The sequence below is a fragment of the Dryobates pubescens genome, chromosome 11 (assembly GCF_014839835.1).
Source record: "Dryobates pubescens isolate bDryPub1 chromosome 11, bDryPub1.pri, whole genome shotgun sequence".
Classification (NCBI taxonomy): Eukaryota; Metazoa; Chordata; class Aves; order Piciformes; family Picidae; genus Dryobates; species Dryobates pubescens.
This window is the reverse complement of record NC_071622.1, coordinates 27,655,259-27,675,811: the sequence shown is the minus strand read 5'-3', so window position 1 is coordinate 27,675,811 and position 20,553 is coordinate 27,655,259. Positions and strand designations below refer to the sequence as shown.

The following is a 20,553-nucleotide window of genomic DNA, read 5'->3' as shown; positions in this document are numbered from 1 at the left end:
AACATAGCCATGAAACACACAAAAGGTATTGACAGTATGCATTGAACAGAGAGCACTGAGCTATTTTTAACCTTTTATCAAGTTAATCTGCCTTAATTGTAATCATTCCTTCTGGTTCATTAAAAAGTCTTGTGGGTTGTCATCTCTTAATAGAGGAACTTCTAGTTTTTGAGTTTTTTATAACTTGATGTCATTGATGGCCACATATTGACATGGATGTTTATGGAAGTATTGGGTCCAGTTTTGGGCTCCCCAGTTCAAGAGAGACCGGGAACTACTGGAGAGATTGCAGATGCTGAGCGTCCCAGAGCATCTGTGTGAGGAAGAAAGCCGCAGGTCTCTCAGCCTGTTGAGCCTGCAGAAAAGCAGCCTGAGAGGGGATCTGCTTAATGCTCAGCAAGAGATACAGGATGTGTGGGGAAAAAGAAGATGGGGCCAGACTCTTCTCAGTGTTGGCCACCCCCAGGACAAGGGGCAGTGGGCACAAACTGGAACCCAGGAGGTTCTGCCTGAATAGGAGGAGAAAATTCTTTTTTGTGAGGGTGCTGGAGCCCTGGAGCAGCCTGCCCAGAGAGGCTGTGGAGTCTGCTTGTCTGTAGAGCTTCCAAAGCCAGCTGGCTACTGTGATCCTGGGCAAGCTGCTGTGGGTGCCCCTCCTTTAGCAGGGGGAGTGGACTGGATGATCTCCAGAGGTCCCTTCTAACCCCCACTTTGCTGGGATTCTGGGGTTCTATGATTTCTATTTGACTGAGGCAAATATAGCCAGTATGATAATTCCCCCCCTTTTTATTGAAAATTCATAAGGAAGGCTTTTAAAGAGCAGAGTAAAATTTTAAAGTTAAATGAAATGAAATGCAAACTGCCAAGGCTTTGCTTGACTGAATTAAAAGCTTACTGTGATATTTCACTCTGGTTCATATTTCTGTTTTCTGTGTTGGAGTGAGGGTTAAATCGATGTGCTTGAAGTCCTGGTCAATAAATAATCTGCTGTATTTACGGCTTTGTTGTGGCTCAGTCTGGACAGGCCACAGTCTATACACAGAATCCCAACATGGTGGTGTTAGAAGGGACCCCTGGAGATCATCCAGTCCAACCCCCTTGCTAAAGCAGGGGCACCCACAGCAGCTTGCCCAGCATCACAATGCCCAGATGGGTCTGGAAGCTTTCCAGACAAGGAGACTCCACAACCTCTCTGGGCAGCCTGCTCCAGGGCTCCAGCACCCTCACAACAAAGAATTTTCTCCTCCTCATCAGATGGAACCTCCTGGGTTCCAGTTTGTGCCCACTGCCCCTTGTCCTGTCACAGTCGCTTCATGTCAATATATCGGACCTAAATGTCTTTTATCTGAGTGGGGCCAAGTGGGGCCAAAATATTGTCACATAGAAGGGATCACTGATCTGCTGTTTGCTTTGTTACATTTAAGGAGGAGACCATAAAAGATTCATCAGGTCAGGAAGATGAGACCCAATCATCTAATGATGACCCAGCACCATCTGTTGCTTCTCAAGATCCACAGGAGATAATTCGCCCTCGTCGATGTAAATATTTTGACACAAGTAGGTAAAATTCCTCCTGATGTCCAACATAAAGGTACCCTGCTCCAGCTTCAAACCACTGGTCCTATCCCTGCAAGCCCTTCTAAACATTCCATTCCCAGCCTTCCTGTAGGTCCACCGTAGGAAATGTAGTTACAGATCATGACCAGACTTGTTCACACTAGGTTAGTGTCTCCTTGAAAGAAAGTGAGAGTCCAACTTAAGGAGAAAGTAGAAGCTGAAGGGTACTAGAATTCCACATGGGATACCATCACCAGCTTTATAGATCAACCATTTTCTCTGTTACTGTCTTTAAAAATTGGTCTTGCATCTAGTTGAGAGCATTGAGCTGGTGTTGAGTTATTCATTTGGACAACTCTTAGTTCTGTTGCAATCCTACTTAATGGCATCTGAACCTTCTAACATTGAGCTCACGGCAGGGCCAGCTGGACCACAAAATACCTGTTTTACCTTTCTTTGATGGAAGTGGCTGTCACTGCTGGTTGACTTTCTATTGTTCTGTGTTTTAACAAACAAAAGTTAAGGAAAACTTCCTTATGATACCTTATACTGGATACAACACTTGAATAAGGTCCCCATGAGCCAGCAATGGGCCCTCATGCCCCAAAAGGCAATGGTCTCCTGGGGTGCACCATCATCATGAATATTATTGTTACAGACAGTATTCGTTGGACAGTTTGGTACAGCAGAACCTTGTGAAGTTCAACAAGGACAAGGGTAGGGCCCTGCACCTGAGGATGAACAACTCCCTGTGCCAGTACAGGTCAGGGGTGACCTGCTAGAATGCAGCCCTGTGGAGATGGAACTGGCAGTGCTGGTGGACAACAAGTTCCCCATGAGCCAGCAGTGTGCCCTTGTGGCCAAGAAGGCCAGTGGTCTCCTGGAGTGCATGAAGAAGAGTGTGGCCAGCAGCCTGAGAGAAGTTCTCCTCTTCTCTGTCCTAGTTAGGCCACATCTGGAGGACTGTGTCCAGTTGTGGGTTCCCCAGTTCAAGAGAGACAGGGAACTACTGGATATAGTCCAGGGAAGGCTACAATGATACTGAGAGGCCTGGAACAACTCTGTGAGGAGGAAAGGTTGAGAGACCTGGGGCTGTTGAGCCTGGAGAAGAGCAGCCTGAGAAGTGCATCTTCTTAATGCTCAGCAAGAGCTAAAGGACCTGTGGGGAGCAAGAGAATGGGGCTCGGTAATTCCCAGTGACAGGACAAGTGGCAAAGGGTGCAAACTGGAACCCAGGAGGTTCCATCTGAACAGGAGGAGAAACATCTTTTTTGTGAGAGTGCTGGAGCCCTGGAGCAGGCTGCCCAGAGAGGAGGTGGAATCTGCTTGTCTGGAGAGCTTCCAAAGCCACCTGGCCATTGTGATCCTGGGCAAGCTGCTGTGGGGACTTTAGCAGGGGTGTTGGACTAGATGATCTCCAACCCCAAGAACACAGGGATGATGGGATACTCATTAGCCATGACATTGTAGAAATGCAGTTTTCTTTTAACCCCAAAGTGCTGAGGAAACCTCAGCATGTAACTGTGGAGAGAATTAAGAGATCTCTTAACTAAACTCTAGTTTTTAACCATAGCATTAGTATAATGCAAGTATTCTACATGAACTTTGGGCCTTTTTACAAAGTTCAGCTGTGTCTAAATTGTAATTTAATGCACAAATCATTTTAGGGCTCCTGTTACCACTTGCTCTACATTAACCAGATCCTGCACATTGTGCAAGGCAATGAGCCTCTGTCATAGAGCTTACAATTTTTGTCAGTCTTTATCCAAAATAATCTATTTTAAATGCTTCTGTGCATCTCTAAGCAGCACAGCCCTGCTTACTAAATCCCAGGAAGACTGATAAAAGCCCCTTTGCAAATATTTTCCCACCTTGTGCTGTTGTCTACCTTAAATTCAATGGCAGCTGCTTGAAGGGAATAAAACCAGCAGTAAAACTGAGCCAGGAAATCAATGAACAAGGTGTTGAAACCCACACGTGGATGCTGAATATCCTAAAAATAGCTTCAGCTGTTTGTAGTAAATTAGGATGTGGATGAGCTCCCCTGCTTCAAAGCTGGGTGAGGGAAAGGAAATTTTAATTAGGGACTAGTGAAATTAGGGAGGTTGTGGATGCCCTTTCCCTGGAGGTGTTCCAGCCAGTCAGGGTTGGAAGGGACCACAAGGATCACCTAGTTCCAACCCCCCTGCCATGGGCAGGGACACCCCACACTAGATCAGGCTGGCCAGAGCCTCGTCCAGCCTGGTCTTAAAACACCTCCAGGGACGACGCCCCAACCACTTCCCTGGACAACCCATTCCAGGGCTTCACCACTCTCATGGTGAAGAACTTCCTCCTCATATCCAGCCTGAATCTCCCCACCTCCAGCTTCATTCCATTCCCCCTCGTCCTATCACTACCTGATATCCTGAGAAGTCCCTCCCCAGCCTTCTTGTAGGGCCCCCTTCAGACACTGGAAGGCCACAATCAGGTCACCTCGGAGCCTTCTTTTCTCCAGACTGAACAGCCCCAGCTCCTTTAGATGGTGGTGGGATGGTGGAACATGTTGCCCAGAGGAGTGGACACCTCATCCCTGGAAGTGTTCCAGGCCAGGCTGGACAGGGTCTTGAGCAACCTGGTCTGATGGAAGGTGTCCCTGCCCATGGCATGGGGGTTGGAACTAGATGATCTTTAAGGTCCCTTCCAACCCAAACCGTTCTGTGATTCTGTGGAAACTGATGGATGCATTAATTTGTGCCCTGACTTTTCAGAGCCTGTTGTGTGTCTTGGTCCAACCTCAATGTAAACATTGGGTCATTTTTTTGAAGTTGTCCATATTGAAACATTTAATGTCACTAAAATTGCCTTTTGCCCTTGTGTGGTCTTAGATAAGATGGCCATGAGGCAGAGCAGAGCTGGTGACATGAGAGGTTGGGCTCACGTTTCCCCCTGGTCACTCTGATGTCCTCAACCCTCCTCACTCAGCTTGCTTTGCTGGAGGTTGGCATGCACAGGCCCCACCACAGCTTACTTTGTGGCAATGATTCCTTGCAGATAGTGAAATAGAAGAAGAATCCGAAGAAGATGAAGATTATATTCCCTCAGAAGACTGGAAAAAGGTAAATACCAAGGGCTGTTCAAAAACCCTGTATTTCATGAATAATGATCTGTTACCTAGTAACTCTGAGCTCTTTAGATCCATTTTTTCCCCACAAATACCATTTTGATCATACAAAGTGTTAAAAACTTCCCTAAATAGCCTAAACTCCATTTCCATACAGTGCCTCTTAAATGTACTTTTAGATTTTTGAACAATGAATGTTTTCAAGGGGTAAAAAAAACCACAAAAAGATGTGGTCATGCTTTTGGCTGTGAACAAAACTCATCAGGGCTGTGCTTGCTCAACTTCTTTCTGTTGTTTTGAAACAGGAAATCATGGTGGGCTCGATGTTTCAGGCTGAAATTCCAGCTGGCACCTGCAAATACAAAGAGAATGAAAAAGGTGAGATTCTGCTGCTGGGGAGTAGTGAAAGATTGGATTGATCATAGAATCATAGGATTGTTTGGGTTGGAAAAGATCTTTAAGATCAAGTCCAACCATCAACCTAACACCACCATGGCCATTAAACCATGTCCCAAAGTGCCATGTCCACAGGTTTCTTGAACACCTCCAGGGGTGGTGACTCCATCACCTCCCTGGGCAGCCTGTTGCAATGCCTGACCACTCTTGCAGGAGAAAAATTGTTCCTGATCTCCAACCTAAACCTCCCCTGGGGTGACTTCAGGCCATGTGCACTTGTCCCATCAAGAAGACACTAAGATGCTGAGGGGACTGTAACAAATCTACTTTACAAAGAGAGGCTGAGAGACCTGGGGTTGTTTAACCTGGAGAAAAGCAGCCTGAGAGGGGATCTTCTCAATGCTCATAAATATCTGAAGGACAAGTGTCAGGAGGATGGGGCCAGACTCTCCACAGTGGTGCCCAGTGATAGGACAAGGGGAAGTGGACACAAAGTGGAACTCAGGAGGCTCCACCTAAACCTAAAGGGAAAATGCTTCACTTCACGGGTGGCAGAGGCCTGGAGCAGGCTGCCCAGAAAGGTTGTGGAATCTTTTTCTCTGGAAAGGTTGAAAACCCATCTGGACATGTGAAATTGTGTGATTTACTTTGGGTGATCCTGCTCTAGCAGAGATGAACTGGATCATCTTCTGAGGTCCCTTCCAACCTCTACCATTCTGTGATCCTATGATTCTCTGAAAGCCAGGGTGGATGGAGCCTTGAGTAATCTGGTGTAGTGGAAGGTGTCCCTGCCCATGGCATGGGCTTGAGACTAGATGATCTTTAAGGTCCCTTCCATCCCAAACCCATCTATGATTTTACTGTACCAATATTTTAATCCTGTAGGCTCTTCAGAAGTAAAAATGGGAGACGATTCAGAAGATATGCTGTGTTTCTCCCATCATGGTCAGTGTGTTGTGGTTTCCCTGATTTGAAACCTCACTCAAAAGCTCTGAAAACTGAGTAGAGATTTGGGAGTATTAAAACTCATCAATCATTAGCTGGGTGATTTCATTTTAGAAAGCATTTCTTGGAAGTAGTAGGAAAGTCTTAGCCAAGTTTCCTTTCAAGAACTGCTTTGACTTCAGAGTGTCTGGCATCTGGGTGGTCATCTTCCATGGAGAAGGAGCAGACCTCATTGTTGGCTTTTGCCAGCCACATTGGCCGAGACTTTTATATTTAGTTGCCTGGACACCCTGTAGTGTTTCCAGCACCATTTCTGGTGCTTTTTGGTTTTATGGGACTGAAAGTGTCCTGGTCATTTGGATCCATGAATTCATGAGGCTGTCCAGGGACAGTCTGTGGTCTGGACTAATGTTGGTGCTCTCAGAGGGTTTCATAGATTCATGGAATAGATTGGGTTTGAAGGGACCTTAAAGATCGTCTAGTTCCAATCTCCATGCCATGGGCAGGGGCCCCTTCCACTAGAACCAGTAGCTCAAGGCTTCATCCAACCTGGCTCCAACCTGAACACCTCCAGGCTGGGGTAATCCACAGCCTCCCTGGGCAACCAGTTTCAGTGTGTCACCACCCTCACTGGGAAGAATTTCTTCCTAATCTCCAGTCTAAATCTCCCATCTTCCAGCTTCAATCCATTCTCTTTCATCTTATCACTACAAGCCCTTGTAAAAAGTCCCTTCCCAAAATGACTTGTTTTGTTAAGAGAGCAGAAACTTTAGCTTGCTTGTGTTTCTTTCCCATTGCTCCCTCAGTGTATGAAAACGATGACCAGCTGCTGTGGAATCCTGACTTCTTACCAGAAGATAAAGTGATTGAGTTCCTAAACGAGGCATCGAGGCGTACAGGGGAGGAGAAAGGTCTAGATGCAATTCCTGAAGGATCACATATTAAAGACAACGAGCAGGTATCTAAGAATGATTAGGATTAGGATGGAGTTAACCCAGCACTGCCAGTCACCACTAAACCATGGCCCTAAGCACCACTTCTGTGTTGCTTTTGAAACCCCTTCAAGGATGGGGACTCCACCACTGCCCTGGGCAAGCCTGTTCCAGGCCATGACAACCCTTTTGGGGAAGAAATTTTTCCTCATGTCTAACCTAAACTTCCCCTGGTCAACTTGAGGCCATTTCCTCTTGTCCTGTCATGTGTTCCTTGGGAGAAGAAACCAAGCTCCACCTGGCTTCAGCCTCCTTTCTCAGCTTCCTTTTCCCCAGGCTGAACAACCCCAGTGTTCCCTTAGCTGCTTCTCAGAAGACTTGTGCTTTAGACCCTGCGCCAGCTTTATTACTCTTCTTTGGACGTGCTCTGGCCTCTCAAAGTCCTTCTTGGACTGAATCCAATTGTGTCATGAATCACATCCAACCATTAACCCAGCACTGCCAGGTCACCACTAGACCATGTCCCTCAGCACCACATCTCCCTGGCTTTTAATCCCACCAGGGATGGGGACTCCACTACTATCCTGGTCAACCTGGGCCAGGCTTTGACAATGCTTTCCATGAAGAAAGAGTTAGTTGAGGCTCTGTCCATGGAGACATTCAAGATCAGATTCGATGTGGCCATGGGTGGCTTGATCTAGTTGGAGGTGTCCCTGCTGACTTCAGTGGGGGTTGGACAAGATGGCCTTTGAGGGCTCCTTCCAACCCAATGCAATCTGGAAAGAAATTGTTCCTCATGTCCAACCTAAACCAAATGTTTCAATGAAGAGTTTTTTTTCCCAACGTCCAGCCTAAACTTCCCTTGGTGCAACCTGAGGCCTTTTCTTCTTGTCCTGTCTCTTGTCACGTGAGCTAGTCCAACACCCTGCCGTGGCCAGGAACACCTTCCACTAAAGCAGCTTGTTCAGTATTCCAGAATAAACTCCCTTTATTATTATTTCACTCCCAAGAATTACATTTGTATTTGAATCAGCTTTATTATTCCTTGTAGAAATAGAAACATGATGGATTTAGTTTTCTCCCTCTCCACAAACATTAAACAGTTAACTGAAGTTTAACCTTCCTTTCTGCATCAGTGCTTTATTTTATTTCTAAAGAATTGTGTAGGAAGAAATTTTCTTCTTGCACATGCTGCAGGGGGTTTTAAACTTTTTTTATTTCATACCACCCCCCAAGAAGGACCACCAAACCCCATCAATTTTTCAAGTATTTCTGAATACTCAAAATGCTTTGCCTGGAGATGTTCTGGGTTCTGTGATGATTTGGAAATCTAACCAGAAACAAACAAACAAAAAAATCCCTTTTCTAGTAGAGTGTATTCATGCAAAGAGTTCAATTTTACTAAGTATTAATCAGTTATTAACTCTTAGCATTCATTCACAGTTTCTTCCTGATCTTGAGAGCTGTTTATCAGTTCTTAAGCCCTTTGCATTCATTCAAGGAGTTTATGATTTTAATAACTATTAATCAGTTAGCTCTTTAATTCAAAAAGCTTACTCTTAGGATCTGTTCATCAGTTATTAACTCTCTGCATGTGTTCAAATAGTTTAATTATAATATTAATAACTATTAATAATTTATTAAGCCTTTGCATTCAATGAGTTTATACTCATAATAACTATTAATCACTTATGAACTCTTTGCACTCAGAGTCTATTTAGAATTTTAGTAACTATTAATCAATTACTAATTCTTTGCATTCATTCAGAGTTTATTTATAATCAGTTAACTCTTTCATTCAGAGGTTAATTTGAATAACTGTTAACTTATTAAGACTTTGCATTCATTCAAAGAGTTTACTTGTAGCCTTAGTAGCTATTCATCAGCTATTAAGTCTTTGCACTCGTTCAAGGAGTTTATTTACAATCCTTAAAACTATTAATAGTTTATTAACTCCTTGCATCCATTCAAGAGTTTCTATCTTGTAATATCTATTAATCATCTATTAAGACTGTTTCTGTGGCACAGCATCAGTCTATAAGGTCAAATTTCTCTCTTTTCACCTCTCCAGGCATTGTATGAACTGGTGAAGTGCAATTTTGATACCGAAGAATCATTACGAAGGCTGAGATTTAATGTGAAAGCAGCCAGAGGTGAGCTCTGCACTGAAAATGAAGCTGAAATTGTTGAATTATCTCATTTTGTTTATTACAGAGGTTTGGGGTTTGCTGGCAGCAGGCTGGAAAGTGTCATTAGGGCTTGATTAATCATGTGTAAGCCATCAACATCAGTGCCCATTTGTCTGCAACCTGTAGTGGATCTCCTCCTGTTCTCTGAGAAAATGAAACTAACAGATGTAGCATAACCAGGTACATGCTCAAAGACAGCATGGAAATGGTCTTCCTGTCAGCACACCTTGATACTTACATCTGTGACCTTAGCAACCAACTGAAATTACTTCTGAACCCTGCATTTCTTGGGCATTTTATTCTTCTAGGCCTTTTGAGTTATCAAAGTTAATGGAAGAAACATGGAATATGAAATCAAATCCTTCACAACTCTAAATAAAGGAGAATCACTGAATTGTTTGGGTTGGAAGATCATTGAGTCCAACCATAATCTTACTCCACCAAGGCTGGTGCTAAACCATGCCCCTCAGCACCACATCTCTACCTCTTTGAAACCTCTCCAGGAATGGGGATTCAACCACATCTCTGGGCAGCCTGTTTCTGTCTTCGAGAACCCTTTTAGGAAGCAATTTCTTCTCATGTCCAACCTAAGCCTCCCCTGCTGCAACTTGACACCATTTACTCTTGTGCCTTGGGAGAAGAGACCAACCCCCACCTGGCTCCAGCCTCCTCTCAGGGAGCTGTGGAGAGCCAGAAGGTCTTCCCTCAGCCTCCTTTTCTGCAGGCTTAACAACCCAAGCTCCCTCAGCCTCTCCCCACCAGACCCTTCTCCAGCTTTGTGGCCCTTCTCTGGACCCGCTCCAACACCTCAGTGTCCTTGGAGTGAGGGGCCCTAAATTGCACTCAGTATTCAAGGTTTGGCCTTGCCAGTGCCCAGTACAGGGGAACAATCCCTGTCATGGGCCTGCTTGCCCTACTTATTGCTGATTCAAGCCGGAATGCTGGGCCAGCTGGGCACACACTGGCTCATCTTCACCCAGCCATTGATCAGCAGCTCTGGATCTTTCTCTGCTGGGCAGTTTCCAGCCGCTCTGCCCCAAGCATCTAACCCTTTTATTTCACGCAGTGCAACGTTAAAATGTCTGCTCTTCAAGATGCTTTTGGAGCCTTAAGCACTTCCTGGTTTGATACTGATCTTTATAGTCAAAGGGCCAAGAAGCTAAGAGAGAGCACGAGATACTTTCCTTCCACATTGATCTGTTGGTTATGCTTTCAAACCTGTGCTTCTCCAGAGTTTACAGTGAAAATCGCAAGGCAAGAATGCTCACACAGAGAAGATTAGTTTGTTCTCCCACTGTTCTAATCCTTATTTATTCTTGAATTTAAGAATCAATAAGGCCATATTACATCAAGTTCTTTGAAGTGGAGCTGGAATCTGTTCTGCCTTCAGTGGGACCAAGATGTCCTCACTATTTCTTGTTCCATCCTACTGGGATTAACAGTCTGTCATTGCTGGCTCCTACCGGCCCTAAGGAGGCTCTCATCCCTCATTCCTCCTCACCAGCTTTTTCCCCATGCTAGCAACCAGTTTGAGCCAACAGCATGAACTCCTTCAGGCTGTGTCCTGGCTTGGAGGACACCTGCTTCCTATGGTTCTAGGGGCAGGACAAGCACCCTTGACCTGCTGGCCACACTCTTCTTCATGCACCCCAGGACACCATTGGCTGCCTTGGCCACCAGGGCCCATTGCTGGCTGGTGGTGAATTTGTCCACCAGCGTTCCCAAGTCATGCTCCACAGAGCTGCTTTCCAGCAGGTCACCTCCTTACCTGTACTGGTACAGGGGCTTCTTCCACACTAGGTACAGGGCTATACAATTGTCCTGTTTGAATTTCATGAGATTCTGCTCTTGCCATCCATCCTCTCCCTACCAGACAGCTACCAAAAGGCAGCCAAATTTCCCACCGACTCACTACAAGGGACTAATCAGTGACATTTCTGGAGGTGGTTCTCCTTCAGTCAACAGATGATGTAAGAAACCACCTATGTTTTCTGTCACTTGATGTTGTCTCTCATGACCTTTTGGTTAAGTATTTCCTTTCTCCCTTTTCCTTGCTACAGAAGAGTTGTCTGTTTGGACAGAAGAAGAATGTAGGAACTTTGAACAAGGGCTGAAAGTCTATGGCAAGGATTTCCATGTGATTCAGGCAAATAAGGTAAAGAATTCTGTCTTCTCCCTTTGTTAAAGTAATAGAATTGTAAATCATAGTATGAATGGTTTAGGGTGGAAGGGACCTTAAAGGTCATCTGGTTCCAACCCTCTGCCACAGGCAAGGACACCTTCAACTCGATCAGGTTGCTCAAAGCCTCATCCAGCCTGGCCCTGAGGAGACTGTGAGGTGAAAAGAAACTCTTATCCTTGGTTTCTTTCACAAATTCCCGTATTTACTTCTGATTTTTACTATGTCCAGATTCACAGATTGCATTGGGTTGGAAGGAACCCTCAAAGTTCACCCTGTCCAGTCCCCTGCAGTCAGCAGGGACACCTCCAACTAGGTCAGGCTATCCAGGGCCACATCAAGTCTGAGCTTGAATGTCTCCAGGGATGGAGCCTCAACCACATCCCTGGGCAACCTGTTCCAGTATTTCACCACTCTCATTGTGCAGAACTTCCTCCTGGTGTCCAACTTAAATCTCCCCTGCTGCAGTATCAAACCATTGCCCCTTGTGCACAGGCCCTTCTGAACAGCCCCTCCCCAGCCTTCCTGTAGGTCCCCTCAGATTATGAAATGTATAATGAGATGTAGGTTGATGTCTCAAAGTCCAAAACCACCTGTAGCTGTGCTTGCAGCACCTCAAGATGTCTTAAAGATCCTCGAAACCTCCTTAAAACTTTGCATTCCAATTTATTTTCCTCTGAAATTCTCAGCCAATGGTTTCCACTCTTTCCCCAGTCCTATAAAGCAGCAGTAACTTGGAATTTCACACCTTTTGATTGAAATGGTGGCTTTTGGGCCTAAAGTGGTGTTTCAGCTCCTGAGGATTTGCCTGGCCCCTCTCTCCTAGGTACGAACGAGGTCAGTGGGGGAGTGTGTGGCCTTTTACTACATGTGGAAGAAGTCAGAGCGCTACGATTTCTTTGCACAGCAGACCCGCTTTGGGAAGAAGAAATACAACCTTCATCCTGGAGTCACGTAAGATCTGCAGCACTCTTACCTGCTTTTACAGCTTGAGGACAACATTTCAGCCTTTGTGACTCCTTACTTCAGTCCTTTCTGGGAATTTTCAGCCTTTTTTCCCTTTCACATACCTGTGTGCATTTGTGTGTTCTCAGCTCAAATCAAAGCAAATGAGCTGACACGGATTCACAGACTGCACTGGGTTGGAAGGGACCTCAAAGGTCATCTTGTCCAACCCCTCTGCAGTCAGCAGGGACACCTCCAACTAGATCAGGCTGCCCATGGCCACATCAAGTTTGACCTTACACATCTCCAGGGATGGGGCCTCAAACACATCCCTAGGTAACCTGTTCAAGTATTGCACACTCTCCTTGTGCAGAACATCCTCCTGATGTCCAACCTAAATCTCCCCTGCTCCAGTTGCAAACCATTGTCCCTTGTGCTATCACCACAGGCCCTTCTGAACAGTCCTTCCCCAGCTTTCCTGTAGGTCCCCTTCAGAGCTGCTCCAAGGTGTCCCTAGAGCCTTCTCTTCTCCAGGCTGAGCAGCCCTAGCTCTCTCAGCCTGTCCGCTTAGGGGAGGTGCTCCAGCCCTGATCATCTTAGTGGCCTCATCTGGACCCTCTACAACAATTCCATGTCCTTGTTTTGGTGGCTCCAGAGCTGGATGCAGTGCTCCAGGTGGGGTCTGAGCAAAGCAGAGTGGCAGAATCCCCTCCCTTGATCCTAAAGCTGTTACCTTCGCAGGATAATGTTTCTGCATTCCCAGCTGTGAGTGGCTCGCACTTGTAGCATGTGCAGGGAGCCAAAGTGATGCTGAACCTGCTCTTCCTGTTGTCTAGAGATTACATGGACCGTCTGCTGGATGAAAGTGAAAGTGCTGCCTCCAGCAGAGCTCCATCCCCACCTCCAACAGCCTCCAACAGCAGCACCAGCCAGTCGGAAAGGGAAGACAGCACCACCAGCAGCAGCAATCAGAATGGTGAGTGCCTGCCTTTACCTTTCCAACAGAGTCACCAAATCATCACTGCTAATGAGCCCAAGGAGCCAAACCAACCCAGATGGAGTTGTAAAGATCTTCCAAGGTGTCAGCAGTGATGCAGCTTTTAAACAAGAGGTTTGTGGTTAGCTAGGGGTCACATCTCAAAGCTGAATCTCCACCAGAATCTTCCTTTTCAAGGTCATTCATCTGTTCTTGTCTTCCCCAGGCTAGTGTAGATGTGCTGTGCTAACTTTGTGAGGAGTACCAAACAGGTGGGACACTGAGATGGGAAAACTCAGTGAGGTGAGAAACAACTGAGGTGGGAAAACTCAGTGAGATGGGGAACAGCTGGGATGGGAAACAGCTGGGATAGGAGAACCCAGTTGGATGGGAAATAACTGAGATGGGGAAAACTCAGTGAGATAGGAAACTACTGGGATGGGAAACAACTGGCATAGGAGAACTCTCTGAGATTGGAAACAACTGCAATAGGAAAACTCAATGAGATGGGAAGCAACTGGAATGAGAAAATTCAGTGAGATGGGAAACTACTGGGATGGGAAGACACAGGGGGATGAGAAAGCCAAGATGGGAAGCAACTGGGATGGGAGAGCTCGCTGAGATGGGAAACTATTGAAATGGGAGCTGGGCTGTTGTGTAGCTTCTGTGGTGCTTGTCTCACTAACACTGGAGAAGTTAGTAATGGGGGAAGAGCCAGGACTGGCCTACTCTGGGAGGAAGAAAACCTCCAAAGCAAGGAGCAGCAGTTCTGAGGGATCTGGAATGAAAGTGGTGGCAAGTGGTGGAAGGAGCTTGGGGCCTGAATCAGGTTGTGAAAATCAAGTAGAAGCTCCAGAAACTGCCCTGGTGAAGACAGTCCATCTGGAACTTGTGTAGTTGTGGGGTTCCAGGATATTTTCTTGGCTGCTACTGCTTTCAGGGTTTCCATGAAGTCCATCATGGTAAGACTGTCACTGATGTGACACACAGTGAGGCCACCAAGAACAATGCCTTTTTTTTTTTTGGTTGAGTGGGACTCAAGCTTTTGCTTCTTGAACTGTTGCAGGTTGATCTGTCCTTGATTGTCTCCCTGACGCTGTCTCTCTATAACACAGGGGTGTCTGCCAACGGGCCAGGGGAGATACTGAATAAAGATGAAGCAAAAATGGAAGGGTTGCACGTCAATGGACCTAGCAGTGGCAAGAAAACACCTCACACGGATCTGGATACCAATGGCTACGAGACTGAGAACCTTGCTGCTGAACCAAAACTCGCTCATTCAGCTTCGAGGAATGAAAACGACTTGGAAGAGAAAAACGAAAGACCTCTAAAAAGAAGAAGAATTAACAGCAATGGGAAAGAAAGTCCAGGTTCTGCAGAGTTCTTCCAGGAAGCAAACTCACACGGGAAGCTTGAAGAACTAGAAACTTTGGAGGACTGAAATCCAAGCAGCTGATTTTTATTCCATGGAGTAAATGTTGGGGTGTCTAAAATTTTCAGGGTTGATGGGTTACCTTACCAAAAAACCAAGCCAAACAGCAAAAACCCAACAAATCCAGTTCCAGAAAACATAGGTATATACAAGTATATATATATTTAACTTCTTTTCCCCTGATACCTGCCGGTTGGCTCTTAAAAATCTGATTATTTGGTGGTCTTCAGTGCTGAAAAAGCAGTGGGAGGAAGGAAAGAAAAAAGCTGCGTTCCTCAGACTCTTAAAAATATTTCAGGAACAAAGGTTTCTGCAACAACCCCCCCAAAAAATCCTCCCAGATGAAGAAGTTAACATTGGTGGGTTTTTTTTTTTCCCTGTGTGTAAAAAACCACCTTTTTGGGGTTTTTTTTTTTAGGCATTGTACAAGTGAACCAAACCATCCTGTTTGTAGCAGGGGAGCCGGATCAAGCGTTGCAGGGAGCGGGAAAGCCAAACGCAGGATGCCAGGATACCCCCAGCAGAGCAGGCAGAGTGACAGGACAGTGTCACCTCCCCGCCCCCGCCCCCCCATGGTATTACTAAGGAACCCTTCTGAATCCTGAAAGTTATGAGCACAACTATTTTTATATATATATATATATATATATATACAAACATATATATATATAAGTTTTTAAAAAAAGAAAAAGAAAAAAAAAAAGACAAGGAAAAAAAAAGTAACTAAATAAACCAGGTCAGGTTTGTGTATGTAAAATTGTTGACATCAATGATGTCTTTTTTTCCATATTCTTTATCTGGGCTAAAGAAATACATTCTGTATTTTTCCAGATTTCTTTGTAAGCCTTTGGAAGATATATTTTTTTCTTTCTTTCTTTTTCCCTTTTTTGTTTTTTTTTTTCCTCTCTTTTTTTTCTTTTTAACTTCAAACTTGTCTTGAAACTGAACTTGTCCTTTCTTAAAACAAACAATCAACAGCAAACGAAACAAACAAAAGCTTGTATAATTTTCTTAACCTTGTACAGTTGGTAAACTTTTATGAGAGAATTGATATCTGGAGTTTAATGTCAGCTTCATTTTATTTTGCTGAAGTCTTTTCTAAGAAAACACACACACACAAAAAAAACCCCGACCCCGACAAAAAACCGACCAACCAAACCACCCCCTGACCCCCTCAAACCGAACCAATTGACTTAAAGATTGCTTATGAGTCACCAACATCTTCTTTTCTTCTCTGAAAACGGTCAACAGTTAACATCAGGAATGGTTAGTAAATCTTTTTGCTTTTGAAAAGGTGAGTTTATTGTTTTCCTTTACGGCAAATAGTGATGCTAAACAACAAAGAATTAAGTTAAGCACGACGCTTGCCTTGCACAGATTTGTTTTCTCTCCTTGCTTTTGTTAGGCTCATTTGTAGGTGGAGCTCAGATAAATTTCACCTCATCCCACATCCTTTTAAGTGTTGGTTTTGATTATTATTTTTTTACTAAAGATCGAGGTGGTGGGTCAGCCACTTGAGTTATTGTCACTCTGCCACCTCCTACATTTCACCAAGGGCAGGAAAAGGGGGCACGTGAGGCTGGCTGTAGCGGCTGGGCACCTGGTGCCTGAGCTTGAATGGCTGGAAACTAGGGAAGGTTGTATGGAAACGAGTGGAGGATTCTGGAAACTAGTGGAGGATGTCTGGAAAATAGCAGAGGATGTCTAGAAACTAGTGGAGGATGTTTGAAAACTAGTGGAAGATGTCTGGCAACTTAGAGGAGGATGGCTAGAAACAGTGGGAAATGCCTGGAAAATGGCAGAGGATGTTTGGAAACTAGGGAAGGATTCTGGAACTAGTGGAAGATACCAGGAAATTAGAGGAGGATGGCTGGAAGCAGTGGAAAATACCTGGAAAATAGCAGAGGATGTTTGGAAACTAGTGGAAATGCCTGGAAATGAGTGGAGGCTGGCTGGAAACTAGTGAAAGGTGTCTGGAAACGAGAGTAGGATGTCTGGAAGCTAGTAAAGGACGTCTGAAAACTAATGGAAAATATCCAGGAAATAGCAGAGGGTGTCTGGAAACAAATGGAAAATACCTGGAAAGTAGTGGAGGATGTCTAGAAACTACTGGGAATGTCTGGAAAGCAGTGGAAGATGTCTGGAAGCTAGCAGAGGATGTCTGGAACTAGTAGAAAATCTCTGGAAGCTAGCAGAGGATGTCTAGAAACTAGTGGAGCTTACATGGGTGAGTTGTTTCAGTGGGAGCAGAACCATCACCCAGGCTTGGCACAGCACATTCAGATACCTACAGCTTCAGTAGCTCCAGGTCCATGTGTCCAAGTGAAGCTTTTAAGATGAAAAGTGCAGGAAATGCAAATTGCTTATCAAGAAGTGTGGAGGGCTGATGCTCACCATCCCACCAGCGTCATCAGGAAGCTGAAGCAGGGTTTTTCATCCATGAAATAGCTTTTGAACAGCAGTGTTTTGCTTTAGTTTGGTTTAAGTCACAACTAACCTTTTACTTAGATGAAAAATAGGACAGAAATTGTTCATTTGTATAATTTCTTACCATAGCTCCTCGTCCTGTGGCTCACAGGAAGGCTGTTAAATCTCTGATGGATCATTTTGACTTAAAAGTTTATGGGTTCTGACAGCTCTAATTTTTAAGTTTCAGCCTATGCTTTGAAATTAATGTCTCCACCTAAACCAGCCAATCAACTGCTCAAGGATTTGGCTTTGTTATGTTCTGCTACCTGTACTTGGACTTTGGATCATAGAATCATAGAATTGTTTTGGTTGGAAAAAAACCTTTGAGATCATGTCCAAACAAGAAGCCAAATATTCTGGCTCCAGCCTGGCTCCCTTGCCATGAGGAGTCATTGGAGTCTCTTAACCTTCTGTTCCTAGGAAGGAAGAAATTCTTTACAGCGAGGGTGGTGAGACACTGGAACAGGTTGCCCAGGGAGGTTGTGGATGTACCCTCCTTGGAGGTGTTCAAGGCCAGGCTGGATGAGGCCTTGAGCAACCTGCTCAAGTGGGCGGTGTTCCTGCAGGGGGATTGGGCCTAGCTGATCATTAAGGTCCCTTCCAACCCAAACCATTCTGTGATTCTATGAATGCTGTGAGTGATCCTTCCTGCTGGTCCAGCTGATGGGTAGGAGCTGACTTGCAGTGGAGAGGCCCATCAGAGAGTTCTGTACCTGTACCACCTGCATTAAGTAAGTGATTGACTTAGTAGGAAATTGCTGCTAATTTGACAAGCTGGTTTATTAACAAAACCCAAATGACCACAGCTGATGGTCTTGCCATGGTTCCAGGCTGAATGTCCAAGAGTCTTTACCCACTAGAGTCCTATGTCCAACTTGATTTTGATGCTTTGCTTTATTTTTGGAGGTTGAAAATAGTTCCCTGAACCTTACAGGAACCTTTCTAAGTGAATTGTCTCAGGCTTGTGTGTGAAGTTCAGCACTGTGTAAATCTTCAGGAACGTTGCTTTGGGTTTGATTTTTAGCTTTTTCCTTTTCTCTTGGTGACACTTAGAAGAGACCTTGACATTCCATAACACAACTACTTAACCCTCAGCTAGGCCTTTGAAATTTATTTAATTCCCATTTAGTTTTCTTGCTGTTCCACACAATACTTTGGGGTTGTGTTCTTCCACTTTCACTCGAGAAGTCATTGCACTACTAAAGCTATTTAAAAATCCTACAACTTAGAGTAACTTTGGTGTCGTTTCAAAGCCTCCAGCACAGGTTTGAAGCTGTTTCCAGCCTGTGCTGAGAAGATCACAACTCACACATTGACACTTGGGTGTGTTCTGTGGTTTTTTGGGTTTTTCTTGGTTTATTTCCAAGCACTGTCCTGGTGTGGGGTTCTGGATTCATGAAGCGCTTGAAGACTTCAGAACAGAGAATCCACTACCACAGAGTGAGGAACTCATCGTTGGGCTTTCTGAAGGGTGAAATGTGATGATGCAGAATAAAACCCCAAACCCCAACCACACAGAAAATGTACAGATTAGTTTTATACCTTTTTTTCCACACATAGTAATTTTGCACTGTTAGTAACTCCTGCCTCTTACCCTTCCACCCACCCCTTCCCTGTCTGCAATGCTGAAAAAAAAGAGCTTATTAAAATATTTTTGTAAACATTTCTGGCTGCAGAAAAACCATTCCTGAGTTTTCTTTGCTCAAAATGGGGGGGAAAGGAGGCACAAAGAAAAAAAACAGAGTGAGCTTGGGGTAGCCAGGAGGAAGGGAGGGTGGTGGTAGATTTGCCATGGGTTATAACTGGCTGGTGGTTATGCCTCAGATCGAGTTGGGTGGGGACCTTTAAAGGTCTACCCTGTCCAACTGGACCTGCAATGACTCCAGGGATGGGGCATCTCCCACCTCTCTGGGCAGCCTCGGGGTCAAACATTTCTTCTTTCTCTCCACTCTCAATCTCCCTTTTTGAGTTCAAATCATCCCCCCCTTGTCCTGTCACTTGTTCCTTGGGAGAAAAGACCAACCCCCCGCACCTGGCTCTAACCTTTCAGACAGTTGTGGAGAGCCGGGTCTCCCCTCAGCCTCCTTTTCTCCAGACTAAACAATTCCAGTTCCCTCAGCTGCTCCTCACCAGACCTCTTCTCCAGACCCTTCACCAGCTTTGTTGCCCTTCTCTGGACTTTCTCCAACACTTCAATATCCTTCTTGGAGTGAGGGCCCCAAAACTGAGCCCAGGATTGGAGGTGTGGCTTCACCAGTGCCTATGGCAATCCCTGCTCTGGCCCTGCTGGCCCCACTCTTGCTGATCCAGGCCAAGATGCTGGTGGCTTGCTTGGCCACCTGGCCCCACACTGCTTCATCTTCATCCACTGTAAAGCAACACCCCCAGGTCTTTCTCTGCTGGGCAGTTCCCAGCCATTCTGCCCCAAGCCTGGAGCCTTCATGGGATTGTTGTGATGCAAGTGCAGGACCCAGCACTTAGCCTTTTTGACCCTCATCCTATCTGTCCAGGTTCTGTAGACCTTCCCTAACCTCTAGTAGATCAGCACTGGCTGCCTGCTTAGTATCATCTCAGACTGACTGAGGGTGCCTTGGGAAAGACATTAAAGAGAAGCAGCCTGAGTGCTGAGCCAGCATCTCACCATCCTTGTACTGAAGCCACAAAAAGGGACACCAACCCTCTCCCAACTCAGCAGCTTCATCAGCTCCAGGCTTTTCTTGTGGTTCTAGGGTCTCAAGGCCCAGCTCCTGGGCAGAGGCAAGAACAGCCAAGGCAGGAGGAGGGATGTTCATTGGTTTATTTGAAGCCAGTAGAAAAATACATCATAGGCACATGAAATTCTTCTTGCTGTCATCACTGGCTGCCATCCAAAGCCTGCCATACATTCACACAGAAAAGGTGAATCACTTTTTCATCTTTTAATCTCTTCACCTGCACTTTTCACCTTTTAATCACTAAAATGCTCATTTGTGTTTGTTTTTTGTTTGGTGGTTTTTGTTTTTTGTGTGTAAATAGATTCTACATAGAAAACACTTTAGTTGGTTAATAGCATAAAAAAATACTGAAGTGGGAGCTCTCTTGGCCTTTCCCAGTGTCTGCACACCACCCCTCCGGGCTCCAGCACTGCACTGGGCCCAGTTACAAACAAGCTTTAGAAATACTTCCCTGTTTGGACCAAAAGAAAAACAAAGCCCCCCCCAGGATATAGACATCTAACCAGTAGATTCAGAAAAAGAACCAAAAAAAAGGCCAGACTTTCAACAAGGAGTCACCATCCTGACTGCAAACACAAAGCATTTCACAACCATTCCTGTGGCAGCAGCCTGGCTGAGGGAGGACAGGGGTTGGGCTGGTGACAACAGGCATGGAAGGGGTTCTGGGAGCCTGGGGAAGGGCTGGAATGTGCCAGCTCCAGCACAACCCAGCTGTT

At 45.3% G+C, this 20,553-nt stretch overlaps 1 protein-coding gene across 9 annotated transcripts in view; it reads left to right on the top strand.

Annotated features, from left to right (window-relative positions):
- MIER1 (MIER1 transcriptional regulator) overlaps nt 1–15,008 on the top strand; it is a 48,538-nt gene extending 33,530 nt beyond the window's left edge. For 8 of the 9 annotated variants that reach the window (XM_054165192.1, XM_054165189.1, XM_054165191.1 and 5 more), the window contains 9 exons: nt 1,425–1,557; nt 4,591–4,655; nt 4,966–5,038; nt 6,808–6,959; nt 9,005–9,086; nt 11,183–11,277; nt 12,128–12,255; nt 13,083–13,222; nt 14,338–15,008. In XM_054165192.1, coding sequence (XP_054021167.1) covers nt 1,425–1,557; nt 4,591–4,655; nt 4,966–5,038; nt 6,808–6,959; nt 9,005–9,086; nt 11,183–11,277; nt 12,128–12,255; nt 13,083–13,222; nt 14,338–14,663 — 1,194 coding nt within the window. In that variant the 3' untranslated portion in view covers nt 14,664–15,008. Of the gene's footprint in view, nt 1–1,424; nt 1,558–4,590; nt 4,656–4,965; nt 5,039–6,807; nt 6,960–9,004; nt 9,087–11,182; nt 11,278–12,127; nt 12,256–13,082; nt 13,223–13,448; nt 13,526–14,337 lie in introns of all 9 variants that reach the window. The other variant, XR_008462435.1, reaches the window with a different exon arrangement.
- The last annotated feature ends 5,545 nt before the right edge of the window (nt 15,009–20,553 follow it).